This window comes from Onychomys torridus, chromosome 1 (genome assembly GCF_903995425.1).
Source record: "Onychomys torridus chromosome 1, mOncTor1.1, whole genome shotgun sequence".
In the NCBI taxonomy this organism is placed as follows: domain Eukaryota; kingdom Metazoa; phylum Chordata; class Mammalia; order Rodentia; family Cricetidae; genus Onychomys; species Onychomys torridus.
The window spans coordinates 112,244,086-112,260,605 of NC_050443.1; the positions used below are offsets into that span (position 1 = coordinate 112,244,086).

General features: G+C 45.3%; 1 protein-coding gene across 5 annotated transcripts in view; it reads right to left on the reverse strand.

The window, feature by feature from the left end:
• Positions 1-16,520, reverse strand: part of C1H10orf90 (chromosome 1 C10orf90 homolog) — a 256,198-nt gene that overhangs the window by 195,369 nt on the left and 44,309 nt on the right. For 2 of the 5 annotated variants that reach the window (XM_036196838.1, XM_036196846.1), the window contains exon 2: positions 14,709-14,772. The exons of 2 other annotated variants lie outside the window; for them this stretch is intronic. In XM_036196838.1, coding sequence (XP_036052731.1) covers positions 14,709-14,772 — 64 coding nt within the window. Of the gene's footprint in view, positions 1-14,708; positions 14,773-16,520 lie in introns of those variants that run through there. One more of the 5 variants, XM_036196865.1, reaches the window with a different exon arrangement.

Sequence of the window (16,520 nt, forward strand, 5' to 3'; positions counted from 1 at the left end):
TCTATCCAAGAGGCCTCCCCTGACCACCTAAAGAGGGAGTGTGTCCCTGTTTCATTCTACCCATACACATGGACTCTGTAGAGTCCGCCTCCCCTCCCCACCTTGACAATTTACATCAACACTTACCTGCCCCACCCCCAAATAGAACAACAGCTTTATGTGGCTGAGTCTTTAATTTAAAGTTATATTTCCAATCCCAGGATGGAATCTAGGACATGGTGGGTGTTTATTAAATGTCTTTTGAATGATCACCCCATCATCATACCTGAGAGGGGTCTATCCTCATACTACAAAGAGATGGGGAACTTGGCCAATCAGCTCAACAGGAATACTCTGAAATTTCACCAGGCGTTCCACTGCATATTAGCAAGTACCAGCCCTGCAGGATGATTACAAGATAATACAACCTGGTCTCTTTTTTGTCTTGTTTTCTATTAAGAGGCCTCATCAGAATCTGCCTCTGGCTAACCTATGCCAGTGGGATTTACAGAGCTCATAGAATTTCTAAGAAGACTGAAAACAGATTTGGCACCTGGCAGGAGCTAAGTGGGCTCCAGGGAACCACACAGCTCAGTTAGTTATGACTTCACTGCCAAGCAGACTGGCAGGATAAGAAGATGGTGCCAAACAGCCTTCTGTGGTTTAGACCCTCCTTATGCTGATCATTTCAGGGTCAAAGGCCCAGGAAAGGACATCCAGTGGTTAATGAACCCATTCCATATGCACAGCAGGAAAAGGAAAGATTAGCAGAATTATCTGGTCAAGGGCTCCTTCAGCTTCCACAAGAGGAAACAGGCATCCAGATATTTTCCCAAAAGGGCAGTGAGCCGTGGGTCAAGGAATCCTCAGGAAGAATCTTGCACACTTGTGAGAAATGGCAATGTGTTCTGAGCAGCCAGAGACTGGAAAAGATCATCTTTGACCTTGCCCTCCAAGTGCTGGCTGCTCATTACTGCTTAACCTCAACAAGAGGAAGCCAAGGTGAGGATCTGAGGGGTCCTGAAAGGAGTGCCTGGAAGAAACACAGAATTCTCCACAAGCTTTGCTCATGGATGCTCAGAGGATCTACCTAAGAAGATGTTTGCTCATTTCCTTCCATCACAAGCACTGTTCCGCACATGTCCCAGCAGCCATGAAGCCAGAGCTGCACTTCCCCACAGTTCCCATGACAAAACAGGCATCATGCAAAGGCCACCACAATGGCTTACAGAACTTGAGTAAATGGGCCCATCAGTACACTGGGGACCCAGCAAAGGAAACAGCTCAGAACCAATGATGTTTTAATAAAATATAACTAGAATTCAGCACCCTGCTTAACTAGTATCCAGCTGAACATCCTTTGAGAAACTAGTTCCAGGAGAGAGTAAGAAGATAAAGTCCTTTCTTGTATCTGATTGATTCCAAAATGCCTAGGAGAAATTTGGTTGGCTGACCTCAAGTTGACATTTTCTAAAAGATATCAAAGCCTCAAAATGGAGTGAGTGGGTGGCAACATGGGAATTCTCTTGAGATTCAAAATCCAACCTCTTTGTTTCTTAATAGAGAGCTGTTAGAGAGTATTAAGTCTCTTCCCAAGATATGGGGAGGCTCAGAGACCTCTGTCCATTGAGGCTAGCTTCTCATGGAAGGTGGCCTCGGCCTCAGCAACACTGTTCAAACCTCATAGGAGGCAAATTCTAGAACCAGACTGTTCCTTTTCACCTTGTGTACCTACTTATTCTCTTGTGGGGACCATGTCTCCTAGACCCCCTGTCTTCCTGACACAGAGGGAGGAAAACTGGTCATCTAGATGGAAAACTGTAGGCTCCCAACCTCCACTAGGCTCAAGGGTGCTGTACACTTGGCATCAGTTCAGGAAAACTTACAGCTTGCCTTATATGTGAAAGGCTTGTTACCATGAGGATACATCTTCCCTTGATTTCACATGTATTCTCCCAACTTAAGAAGCGATTACCACACCTTTGATTTCACAATTAAAATGGACCGGTAGGGAGAAATAATGATTGATCTCTGAACTATTGTGCTGATCTGTTGAAAGTGCTGCAGTGTGCCTGGAGCAGAAGCCCTGCATCGCAGGGATCAATAACCTGAACTATATTGGTGCAATTGCTGCAGGCTTCCCAGGGAGGCTGATACTGGCAATTAAAGAAACGGGTTGACTTTAAAAGTGCTTCACCATGAGCACATAACCTTGATTTGTAAGTGAAAGTGTACCTGTCCTTGGGGCTGTCAAAACTTCTTAATTCTTATGTCTGCAAGTGCAGTTCCATCCCACAGCTGCCTGGGTGCTACAATAATGGCCATTCCACTACATCTAACGGAGGCTCAGAAGCCTGGCAGGGCCATATAGGAATGAGGATTTTTCTAAAAAGAATAATGGGCATAAGAAGTGGTTTAAAATCCTAAGGTGTGGTCCCACTATGGCATGTCCAGTTGGTGGCTGGAAGACCTTTTCTATGGTCCGCCTTGATGGACAGTAATGCGATGACATTGACTTGCCGAGCATGGGGACCAAAGGGCAGCCCTGAAAGAGAGCAGCTTCTTCTTGTCTCCATAATTCATGCCTCTAGCCCAGAACTTGCTCCAGAGTAATTTGATTTTGTTTATTTGCTTGCTTGCTTGCTTAATTGATTGATTATTTTAAAGTTGATGCTTAGATCCAGAGAGATCAACTGTTAGGGGAAAAAAATCACTCCCAAGTTCATTCTGATCTCTCAGCAGTTCAAGGTAGAGAATTTGAGGTCAACAGGCAAGGGTGTGCGCTTTCATTTCTCTTGCTGGGCACCACCCATTTCATGTCAGAGTGAATATACCTGGTTCATTTTAGCAAGGTAATGAACTAGTGTTCCCTGACTCATTGTCTTTGTCAGAAACAATATGTATGTTTTGGGAAAACTCATGGAATGACATCCAATCTAGAGGGTATAAGTCTGTTCCTACCATGAAGATAGTTCACTCAATGTGACTGGTGGAAATCCCTTCATCTGGCAGTGAGGAATCCTCATCTCCAGTCCTGGTTCTCATTCCTAGAGGAGCACTCATCTACTCTGTGGCTTAGGGACTTCTTATCAATCAAAGCTAACAAGCAAATTTCCTTGAAGATCACTTTGCCTTTGATATCCCTGAGACCTCCAGATGCCCATTAATGGTAGGAAATGCAAAATGCCAAAGTGTATGTCTTGTTTACTTATGTATTTTCAAGACCCTACCCAAAGTTGGTACCTATTAGATGTTGGATGGATGTGTGGATGGATGGATGAGTGGAGAGGCGGGTAGGTGGATGGATGGATGGATGGATAGGTGGGTGGGTAGAATTAGGAGACTGTATGCTGCATTGATTATTTTTTGTGGGTTCTTTATTTGTGAAGATTTCTAGGACTCCTGCTGAAGCCTCTCTGTGTATTTTGGTTGTGAATGGAAAACTAAGCAGAGCCCAGGGTATAGTGACAACCTTGCTAGGGGTAAGCATCAAGCAATTAGATGCATTCCATTGGTTTAGCTTTTTAGCAGTCAGAGCAATTTGAATAAGTAATTTGAATCTGCTTTGCTTAATGGACAATTCTGGTGGCAGCTGTCATCACTGCAGTCACACTGTCCACCTGTTCCTACAGCTTCTTAGAGGCCAGGTTCACCTGTTTACCCTGCCAGGCATCCTTGACTTCCTTGTTGGCAGAGGTTATCTGGTCGCCTGTGTCATCACAAGGGGCTGGGCTATGAGCTATTCTGTTTTTTTCTAAACACTGTGCTCCTTTGTGTCCCTACCCTGGCTGTGTAGGTAGCCATTTGCTCTGCCCTGTGGCCCACCTTGGCCTCAAAGACACTTGTGGATGGCCCTTCTGCAAGCATCTGGGATCTTGAGCTAGAGAGAGAGTAAAGTAAAGTACAGTAAAGTAGCTGCCATACAATTCAGTACCCAGAACCCAGGTTAAAAAAAAAATGTCAGAGATGGCAGTGCACACTTGTAATCTGAGCAGTAGTGAGGGAGAGATGAGAGAATTCCTGGGACTCGCTGACTAACCAGCCTAGACTGCTTAGCAAGCTCTAGGCCAATGAGAGATTGTGTCTCGAAAAAACAAGATGGACAGCTCCCGAGCTGTTGACACCTAATATTGACCACTGGCCTCTGCAAACAAGTGTACACATGGACATGGTCTCTACAAAACCATGTATGGGTATACACACACACACACACACACACACACACACACACACACACACACACACTACACATGTATCACAAGGATATCTGGGGTCTTAAATGAACTCCTTGTGACACTGCCAATGGACAAATTAAAATTCCAAACACAGCCAGTGTTCTATACAATTACATTCTCCTCCTCAGAACTGGAAGGCAGAACAGCCTTCAAATGTGGCATTTAGGGCCCTAACTGCTCATCAATGATGAAGGCTGACTACTGCCGCATTAATCTCCCATCATTGACCTCTTCCTGCTTTAATTGTAAAGGGTGAAAACTCTTATGACAGCAGCTTCTTATGAACTAACTTCATCTTTTTGGTGAGGGAACAAGAAGCCCAGCTTACCCCGGCTAATAGGATGACATAGGCAGATGCCCCCTGGCAAGGATTTCTCATGAGCAGTGTCTGATGGACACATCCTAATGAAGGGAAAGCAGCTGGCCAGGAACTGTGCCCTTGGCACCCTTGAGTGAGGCCTCATGCACAACACATCTCAATTATCAAGAATGCCTGTGAAGAGATAAATGGCAGGTGTGGAAGTAAGAGCAGGGGATGGACCTTCCAGCTGTCTGACAGATGTGGACATCTAAAGAGATCTATTCTTTATGCAGAGACTTGAAAGGGGGGGAGTTTTTAAAGTAATTTTAAATTCTGCACACTTAAATTTTGAGTTAAACTTGATGGAGAGAGGATGCCGATATAAGGTTTGTGAAGAGATAGGTTTGTGAGCGCTATGGCAGTCCACACTTTGTATTCTGTGTGGATGCAGCAACCCTCTCCATTAGGAAGTCCATAACCACACTTAGTATTCAGTAGAGACAGGATCCAGCAGCACTATAAAGCACTGTCCAGGGATGGGGCCAGGCAGAGCAGGGCTTGATGAATGCTGGTTTCTGGGAAAGTTAAACATGCTAGAGGTCTCCAGTACCCAGGAGTCATCCATGAACTTCATAGACAAGCCTTGCTTTTATATCCTTTAATCTTTCTCTCCCTCTCTCCCCCCTTCTCCATCCTGCTCCCTCCCTCCCTCCCTCCCTCCCTCCCTCCCTCTCTCTCTCTCTCTCTCTCTCTCTCTCTCTCTCTCTCTCTCTCTCTCTCCGCGCGCGCGCGTGTGTGTGTGTGTGTGTGTGTGTGTGTGTGTGTGTGTGTGTTGATGTGTACCTCTATGTTTGTGTGCATGTGTGGAGATCAGAGGACAACACTAGGTGTTGGACCTCACCTTTCTCTTTATTTGAGACCATCTCCCAGGCTAGCTGGCCTTTGAGTTTCTGAGGATTCTCCTGTTTCTGCCTCACATCTCACTGTGGGAATACAGACATCCTGAGAACACAGGCTCACAGACATACACCGATACCTCTGGAATCATGTGGGTTCTGAGGATCTGAACTCAAGCCCTCACTTCACAATCGCTGAGCCATCTACCCAGACCCCAACTTCTCTTTTTTCTTGCAAACATTTCTTAGAGATTTATCCTAAATTAGAACATTTGACATGTTGGAGATTTCTTTCCTTTCAAAACACAGATAATAAAACCATCCACTGCCAGAGCACTTGGGAAGCAGAGGCAGGTGGATCTCTGTGAGGTCAGCCTGGTCTACAGAGCAAGTTCCAGGGCAGGCTCCAAAGCTACTTAGAGAAACCCTGTCTCAGAAAAAGAAAAAAGAAAAAAATAAATAAAACCATCCACTACCTACATGTGCACTATGCACAAGGCCCTATGCCAGGATGACCTCATTTTATTCTCATAGTGTCCCTGGCTTGCAGAGACTACTATTGCTCCACTTTAACAAGAAGGTATAAGAGGTCTTCACCCTCTGATGCACCTACCAGCCTGCCACTCGGTGTTCCTGCAATAGACAATGCACCAACACAACCCAAACCCTACCAGGTACTGAGTCACAAAGATGCTGGTGAAGGAGATGAGAGCAGCATGATATGGTCACTGTGGATGAGCTGAGGGGCTGGGAGTGAGAGCAGAGGAGGAAGGAGAGATGAGTATCTCTGATGTGACGGCCTGAGCTAAGCTCTGATTCGGAGCAGAGGGAATGTGGAGCTAGAGATGGTGGGAGCCAGGAGTCGGGAGAGGAGTATGGAGGGAGGGAGAAGAGAAAAAGAAGAACCACAGCATGGGCTCCTGTCTCTCTCATGGGTCCTCTGACACAATAGGATCTCCAAGACCACATGGACCCTGAGCTGTCTCTGGTACCTGCTACAATCCTCCAGATTTACCTGCCCCTATCCCTATTCCTCATTTGTTAAAACAACTGACCTGGCACCAGCCCATAGTTCATCTAGCAAGTTGTCCTGCCCTTCCATGCCCTTCCTTCCCACCTCTCTCCTAACCTCTTACCTTCTCCAAACAGCACAAACCGAATGCTTCAGAAAAGAAGATAATACTGGTAACCCCATAAGCATGTGTGCTGTTTTGGCTGGTGAGGATACTGACCTCAAGAAATGCTAATTTAAAAACCAGTAATTAGGACGACTCAGGATCAAAGCTGCAGCAAGCCTTCTGACCATCAGGGGCTGAGGTCCTCACATCTCTAAAAAGCAAGGACACACCCTAAAACCCACTCCACCCTTCTTCTAAAACCCACTGCCTATCTTCCCTACTCCCACCCCCAAACACACACCAGGAAACAAATCTAGGCCTTTAATAACCCCCACAGATTACCCCCTAAATCTCATAAGAAGAACAAATCAAACCTAAGCATATATAAGAAGCATCATGAAAAGCCACATTCAGAGTGGAGTGGGGAGCTGGGCGCATGCCAACATGAATAAGGCGGCTCTAGAAGAAACCATAGCTGCATATCATTAATGCAAAGCTTTCAGAGACTGGAAAAGGAAGAGAATTTTAAAAGCACAGTCTTATCATGAGTGATGGCTCTGTCCATCTTGCAGCTAAAATCCCAGAGCACATCTCCACCACCTCTACACCTGTTAGGGAAGCCCTCCACCCATGAAGAGGGTAATATTGTATAATATGAGCTCTAGTTTGAGGCTCTGAGGTACCCAGGAAAATACACTATAAAGTGGCATGTGCTTCAGAAAATGGTATGCAGATCATGACTGGTCAAATGGACTGCCCACAGTGATAAATTATATGGTCCTTGGGGGCTCCAGGTTAACTATGGAACATCTCCACATTCAAAAAACTAATCAATTCTTATTCAAATGGCCCATTCTTTCCTTGGAGTGCTGTAATGGGCAGTTTGCAAAGCATGCCATTGGATGGCCATGTTCTTTAGGGGCAAAGGCCCACTTGAAGCAAGGCTCACTGACCCCTTTAGCCCAAGCCCATCTGTTTCATACATTGGCTTCACATTAGGGCATGCTTTCAAAAAGACTTTATTTAAAAATAACATACACTGCTTTAGGGAAAGTCAACCCTCTGTGATCTGTGCTCACCCCAAATGATTAAGGCAGTTTTCAGAAAACAGAAACATCACAGCAGAATCTTAAAATACTTTTTGGAAGCTTTCCTCTCTATACAGAAGTCAGAGGCAGGGTGTCAAATACCAGTCAGAGGAACATTCCAGAAGGTTTTATAATGTTTCCTTATGTATCCAAGGTAGGTATATGACATAAGACCAAGGCTTTTTTAAAGACCCATGGCATGGATTAATGGGAAGCCAGATCGTCCCCATCTCTTGCTCAAACAGGGGGATACCGTCTGTCTCTGGACACGTGATGTTACTGGGTCATCGAATTTTGGCAACTACAAAGGAGTATAGCCTTTTGTGCTACTTCCATTGACAAGCTCTCTCTTGGCCTGACTCAGGGCTTCCTGCATAATCCATCTTTCCCACCATTTGCCACTTGACACCATTCACCTGCACAGGTAGAGGGACTTGGACCTCACATGAGCAAGGGCTGCAGGCAGAAGGGTACTTTCCTCCAAAGCAGCATGCTGGTATCAGTCCCCAGATGTAATACAAGTAGAAGCACTGAGGGTTTCATCTGATGCTCACTTGACTGGTGACTTAACCCCCTTTGACTCTGTCACAGTCAACTGCCCAATAAATGTTCTTTTTGTCCTGGCAAGCTGGATACTACTGTGACCGTTAGATTAAACATCACAATGGGTTTCAAATGCATTAAATTCCATGTGTTGCTTTAAGTTAATGTTGCATTTATTCATGGGGGGAAAAATTCTCTCCTTAAATGGCCAACTGGGTAAGAAAAAAAAATCCCACTTTAGTTCATAACCAAGTCCATTCTTTCTGCATCTTATTGACAACATTTCACTCATACAAGCAGTGTCTGTCCATCAGGGTCCATGTGAATTTGGAGGCATACCTCCTTGTGCAGGTTCACCCCGATAACACACAGTTCTGGAAAGGGGATGTGACTTTCAGTAATTGTTTGTGTCATTTTTCTCTGACCAGTGTCAGGTGTCTTGTCATGCTATCCCATAATGCCAGAGAATGAATTCTCTCTCACCTCTGACCTGAAGAGGATATGGGTAAGACACCCCTTTATTAAACATTATGCTGCATGACTCTTCTACACAATACAATGGTAGTCACTAGACTAGCAACTGTTACCCCCTTTGTTCTTAAAAATGTGGTAGCTGACGACCCTATGGACTAATCACTTTTCTAGATGCTGTGACAAAATTGCTAACTGAATCCTAAAGAAGGAAGGATATAATTTGGCTCATGATTTAAGAAATGATGCAGTTCATCATGGCAGGGGCAATGATGGCAAGGGTGTGAGGCAACTGGTCACATTCCACCCAAAATTAGGAAGCAGAGAGAAGGTAGAAAGTAAAGGCTATGCTATCAAATCTCAAACCTGTTCCCAGTGACCCACTTCTTCCAGCAAGGCTTCCCCAACTAAAGGTTCCACAACCTTCCCAAACAGTGCCACCAGCTGGGAACCAAGTGTACAACAATAAGCCTGTGGGGGACACTTCACCTTCTAACTGCAATATTCTAGAAGACTTGGAGTAGGGATTTTAGCAGGGACCTTTGTGGTAAGAAGGTGGGCTCTGCCCCTATAGGTTCAGATACTGTAGGTTCTGGGTGGGGCTTGGAGACCCTTATTCTGTGAGCTTTATTGATGGTTCAGGTTCATCTTCCCTGGGTAGGAACTACTCTGAGGCCAGAAGCAGCTCACCATGCAATTTTAAGAGATCTTGACTCTATATTGAGTGGCACAATATTGTGCCCTCGGGCTTGTCAGTGATGCTTCCCTGAAGAAACAGCCCAGAAAGCAGTCTGTCACCCAGGACACTGACTGATCGGAGGCACCTCCCCAACACCTGGGTCAAGGTAGAACTTGTGTTCTGGGCTACACAATGAGGTCTTGTCTCAGGACAACAAAAAAACTGTTTGTTTGTTGTTTGTTGTGTTGTGTTGTGTTTTACAAAAGGAAAAGAAAGAAATTGCAGAGAAAAGTTCCAGCCTTGTAAGAATGAAAGGCAATGGCCCTTGTGGACTGGCTGCCTCATGCCAGCTCTTGGTAAGGTACCATGGCCACATCCCTTCATCTCCCCAAAGCAGCAGCAAGCTTTGGTGAGTTCAAGAGAAAACACTAAAACCTCTGACTGCAGCTCTGCCTGACACGAAGCTGGGGCTGGGAAGCAGAAGCAGGTTCTGCATAGTACAGGATTTTACCAATTATTCTTAAATTAGATTATGTACTAGGTGATAAAGGCCAAGATGAAGCTACAGGGAGATACTCTCACAGGGCGGAGAGAACTGCTAACTGTACTATTTATAGGGGACTGTGATATAACAGAAAACCAAGGCTCAGGCAGCCAGTAGGTAGAATTCAGGAAGGGACACAGCCATTATGATTCTTCATGACACAGCAGATAGGGCTGTCACACAGCTCTGGGTGACAGGGATGTGTCCTTTCTAGTAAATGCCCTACCTCAGTAGGTGCAATAAGCTCACATGTGTCTCCTCAGGCTGTCTGTGGGTAGCAGCAGCAGATATTTCTTCTAAGGGAGCCAGAAAAGCAGGGACACCTCCCCCCACCAGAACAAGGTGGGCACTGCACAGAGGAAGCCCCCAGCAGCCTTAAATCAGCCCCCATCCCTGTTGACAAAGTGGGCCAACACACAGTCAGGTGCCTCTTAACAAGTGTGTAGAAGAATCTTGGAGAAACCTAAAAGCAGATGTTTTCCCTGCCAGACTCTGAACCACTGTCACACAATCAGGTTCCCTCCCTGCTCATCTATGAGACTTGGGGTTCAATAAGATCCCCTCACATAGAAATGGCTCCAAGAAGCTGCCTCATATCAATCCTGCCATTTAATCTATTGAATAACTTCTATACATCAGTAGATGTAGCAAGGAAGAAAGGGAGGTACCTTGGCCTCCATTCCCACAGCACTGAAGGCAGGATGATCAATGGACTAGATAAACCAGGAGACGCTGCACAAAACTGTGGAGAAAAAATAAAACTCCCTGGAGAGGCTGAATAGGGGCTGAGGCAGAGGAGAAGCTGAGGCAGAGGAGCCCCTGCACACACAGAGAGATGGTGGTGTAAGAGGGCCCCTGCACACACAGAGAGATGGTGGTCTAAGAGGGCCCCGCACAGAGAGAGAGATGGTGGTGTAAGAGGGCCCCTGCACACACAGAGAGATGGTGGTCTAAGAGGGCCCCGCACAAAGAGAGAGATGGTGGTGTAAGAGGAGCCCCTGCACACACAGAGAGATGGTGGTGTTAGAGGAGCCCCTGCACAGACAGAGAGATGGTGGGTGTACGAAGGAGCCCTGCACACACAGAGAGATGGTGGTGTAAGAGGGCCCCTGCACATACAGAGAGATGGTGGTGTAAGAGGGCCCCTGCACACACAGAGAGATGGTGGTGTTAGAGGGCCCTGCACAGACAGAGAGATGGTGGTGAGAACTGCAATGAGATTGTAGTTATGGAGAAATGGGACAGTATTCCTGAAGCAGAACCAAAAGTTTGTGTGCAGTGTGGATTACTGTTCCACTCGTAGCCAGGAGCCAAAACCATCACTGGAAATATGGTGAGACTCTGTTCTTAGGAGAGCTGGGCGGAGAAACCATTATTCTCCTCATTTAAGAGAACTACAGAGACTTGATCCTTCTCATTCATCACAGACCCACCCTTTAAAAGCTGCCAGTTGTAAAGGTCAGCCCTAATTGATCAGGAGGCAGAAAATTCATGCCACCTTCACCCCGCTTTCCTCCCCAAGCCACCAGAATCCATTATGGCAAGTTCAGGCAAGTTCATGGCAAGTTCTTTTCACAGACATTGCTGCTAACCTGTTTCCCAGGTGTGCCCCAGCTAGGCTACTGACTCCCCACCACCACCTCTTCCTAACACCTGCAGCCTTGACTGCAGCCAGGCCACAGGGTGATGAGTGAGGGACAAAGGGACTCTTCTAGAACATGGAGAATTGGACTTTGGAAGGGACTTTCCACCAGCTTCTGATTTTAAAAGCAGATGTGAATTTGGGTAGAAATAGTCATCTTTCCCACATTCTTTCTCCCTTTGTGTTCAGATCCTATTAATCATAGGAAACTGAAATGTTACTCAAGCCAACAGATTCTCAAGGTCTTGCCAAGAAGGCAATTTAACCATAAGGCTTCAACTCTCTGCCCTCACATGATGGAAATTCACATGAGTGAATGAGTAGTTACATGGTGCTAATGGGAATGCAGAAATGAAGATCCCAAGCTGTTATGACTTGAGTCTTCCTGAATGAGCACCAAGACCTGCTATCCTATGGCCCAGTACCCTGATCAAGCTCTTATAGCAGGGGCTACCCCATCATTGATGAGCTTTAGAGAAACCCCATAGAGACTAAAAATTTTATGCTCACCCATCTCAGGAACCCAAGAAATGAGGAAATGTCAGGGCCTTCCATAAGGTGAAATCCGATTGATGGCTAAGTCTTCCATTGGCATGAGAGATGTGTCAACTAGAAAAGCACACTCAAGAATGCTGGTCTCTTCCTACCTACACATGTGGACTCCATGGTTCACAGCCCTACATACTTCCCAGCTCCCGTTTTTCTCCTACATTCTTCTCAGCTGCTTTTCTGGTGCTTCCTCAGCCAACCTGTGCAATAAAGTTACCTAAGCCAACAAGATAGCACCTTGAGTAGGTATGCTTGCCACCAAGCCTGACAATATGAGTTTGAGCCCCAGAATGAGAATCAACTCTTATAAGTTATCCCTGACCTATTCGCATGTACCAGCACAAGCATGCCCCTCCATACATAGACAGACAAATTTTCTAAAAATTCTGTAACCCTACCTTAAACACTACATCAAGCTGCTCCTGTTTCCTGGACATCTAGAGCAGATGTCACACTGACTTCTGACGTGAAGTAGTCAAACCACAAACTCAACATATGTGACCTTTGAGCTTATTCTCAACTCTTGTCCCATCTCTCGCCCATACACCTAAACAACTCACCTCAGAACTCCTGCTTACAGCCTCCATCACAAAGGACACTCTTAACAGATGAGAAATATGTAAGCCAGCTCATTATTCTTACTTAAACTTTACTTAACTTATAAACTTTGAACCTGACTGCAAATTACATCCTGAAACATTTTTGTGACTTCAAAATCAGATGTATAACTACTGCAAAGCCACCTAAGGGTGATTCTTTCTAGAGAAAAACACACTCACTCCTGGGTGGCTACTCTTATTTTCTTAATTAAATCCAACTTTGCTTCATACTGACTGTGGTGGTTTGTATAAGACATGCCCCCACCCCCCCACCCCTGCATAGGCTCATGTATTTGAAGACCTGGTCCAGCAGATGTGCTATTTTGAGCACACTATGGAACGTTTAAGAAGTAGAGCCTTACTGAAGAAAGCACATTGCTGGGGGAGGGCTTTGAGAGTTCATAACCCATCCCTCTTCCGTTCACTCTCTGCTTCATGTCTGTGATTAAAGATACGATTTCTCAGTCCCCTACTCTGGCTGCCTAGGCCTTCTCCACCATTATAGACTATAGTCCTCCGGAACCATAAACCAAAACAAATTATTTCTTATATAAGTCACTTTTGGTCACCTAGTATTTTATCACAGAGACAAAAAGCATTTAACACACTGACTCAGTGCAAAATTATTTTCTGATATAAGTCAAGATCCTGGCCCTATCTAAGCAGAGCTCTCTAAGGTGAACTCCTCAGGCTGCACAGCCGGTATCTCAGGCTGTGTTTCCCCCTTCCACTGACATACCCAGAATGTCTTGGGCACATTTTCTGCAGTCTGGATGCTCAAACCTCATTCAGAGCCATCACAGTCTTGGTTGCTCTCGAGCAGCATCCTCTACGGAAAGCCTAATTAGCTCCTCCAGAGATGACCCATTTCTGAGATAGGCACACACTTCAGTCACCCAGTGATTGCGCTCACAGCCACCATGGCTGTCCTGGCGACAATGCATCACTCCTCTCAATGTCACAGAACTCCCTGGATCTGCCGATGGCCGGCTCTGCTTCCAGGGATGGCATTTGCTGTCCAGGCAGATTCATCCATCAACAGAGTCATGCTCTCACTCCGGGCAGCTTCTTGGCTACATTTTCATATCTTCCCAAACTAAATATCTGCCGTTATTAAAGAACAAGCGGCAAAGGACACTCTGGGGGCTTCCAGTGAGGTTTAAGTATGAAGGTTTCTTTCTAATAACATTTTTGTCTTGGGTTGGCTATGCTGGTTAGGGAAGACGTTTGGGTGCCTGATATCTTTTATACAGTCAGGCAGTAGCAGATAATGGAAAGAAAAGAGATGTATGGAGAAAGGCAGACAGACAGACACGATATATAATGCACATACATATGTATGCATACATTTCTTCTACACAAGCTATTTGTGTGCCATGCTTATGAACTAAGATTAAAATGAGGACTCAGAAATATAATTTGCAACATTAAAACATTCTTTTCAAATTTGTTTTTTCTTCTGTCTCTGAATTGAATATTTTACTAACCCAGTAGTCTCATTATTCAGGACCATCAAAACATTTGACCTAAATCCATATGATTTCTACCAGGAAGGCAGTAGGGATGAGCTCTTCTCACATAATTTATATTAACAAACTTCATAAACATTATGAACTGTAACTGTCTCACCTCCTCTTTTTGCAATATAGGGACTCTGAGTTTAAGACTCATAAAAATGATTTATAGCCATACAGTTATCATTCCTACATTTAAGCCACACCTAGCACATTCTGAGATTGTTGCCCATTTGCCCTGTTGCTCAGTCCTGGTAGAAGCTGAGTCTGCACTGGCCTGGCTCTGTACACTCAGCTACGGTGCCCTGTGGTCACCATAGGTTCCCGAGATGCCACTTGGGGTGATCACTGCTTTGTGGGTTTCTCAGAGATTGCCGGCCTGAACATCTGAAGGCTAGACATTCCAATCAACCACTTTGCTAAGCACCTCATATTTGGAGGGAAAAAAATGGACTCCAAATAACAATTCATTATTAATAAGACAGAGGAAGAGAGAGGAGGGGAGATAAGGGCAGGGGAGGGGGGAGGGTCTGAAAGGCTCAGTCTTTACCTGCTTTTGAAAGAGTTTCCCAGGCAGAGTCATCATTGGGGGATGAGAAAAGTTGACTGTTCATCTGGAAAACAACAGAAACTTTTCCAGTTCTCTGTTTTTTGTTGTTGTTGTTGTTTTTTGTTTTCTGATCAATAGTGTAATTCCAAGGGTTGGGAAGGCTGCTCAGTGGGAAAAGCAACTGCTGTGTAAGCCTGACAACCAGAGTCAGATCCCCACAATACATGTTCAACTGAGCACGGGATGAGAGCATTGATCATCCCCAGGACTTCTCTGGAAAGATGGAGGACAGGAAAATTCCAAGAACCCCTGGACCAGGTAGCGTAGCACACACAGCAGTGAACGACAAAAGGACCCTATCCCAAGCAAGATAGGAAGTGAGGACTGATACCCAAGGCTGTCCTCTGACCTCCAAATGCACTGTGGCATGTGCATGCTTGTACACACACACACACACACACACACACACACACACACACACACACACGTATACATCACACATGGGGCAGGGTGAGAGAGTCCAAGAGAGAGCATAAATTATTTTTAAAACTAGAAACATCCCTGGGATCTGTCTGTTTTCCTGAGAAAGAACCAGAGAGTGTGATGAGCAGATCTCCATCAAATTAGTACTGCCAATGAAGTAAAGCACAGGTTTCTGATTATTTCAAAATGTCCAAGAGGGAAGGAGGAGAGAGACAGAAGAAGGAGAGAGGGAGGGAGGAAGGGGAGAGAGGGGGAAAGGTGTTGAAATCAGCTAACATTGATTCCAGGTGGATTTTGTTAGTAGATCAAAAAACAACCTCCCAGTGTTGGGTGGATGCTAAACCTGGACATTCAATAAAAATTGGTAAATCGACTAACTGAGCAATTAAATTTCAAGAATTAGCTTGTAAAGTCCAATGAAAATAAGATTAATATCCATGAAAGAGTTCTATTGTCTGTAAGCACATTATCACACGGATTTTCCCCTTCAGAGGCAAATGGTTGAAACTCTGCTAGTCTTTGTGAAAGCAGTTCCTATGAGTGACACTGTTGGACCTGGGTATGATGAGAGCGAGGCTACAAAAGGTATGTCCAACTTTATTTGACACGGCAAAAGGTGTTCATGATCAGGAACCATACACCAAGTTGCTAAAAAAAAAAAAAAAAAAAAAAATCACACATACTAACATCTCATAATGGGGCTGGGACATGGCTCATGCATGAGCTGAGACATGCATCATCACCATTACTGCCGTGATCATTTGAGGCCACTTTCCTCACTTCCATCATGGCTGTCACCATGATCACCAAATGTTGGCGTTTGGCCAGCAGACTCAGGCAGTGCTCACATATCCACTACTCTCCTCTTTGTTCTAGTCTCATACTTAATGTGGACATGTCACAGGAAACACAGGACAACGTGGACATGTCACAAGAAAGACAGGACAACATGTGAAATATTTTCAGGAAGGGGAAAAAGTTGTCCCAAGTGTGATGTTGGAAAACAACTTAAATGCCAAGTTCAACAGCGGCTGCAACCCAAACAGCCAAGAGGTAGAGAGAGGAATCGGGAACCTGCCCAGTGTGAGCTTAGAGCTGCTTCTCTCCTGGGCCGTGGTCTTCGGCGGCTGTTTTAAGGAGACTGCTGTACACACTTTTGAGGGTACCTATCAAGTAGTGGGATGTAACATCACAGGTGTCACCTTCACTTATTTACTCTGATGTGTGTTCCATCAGGACCTCAGGGTCACTGTGAACTCACCAACACTGTGTGACAGTTTGGATTGAGGATGACTTCTGTCTGTTGGACCCCAGATATCCCAGGAGATG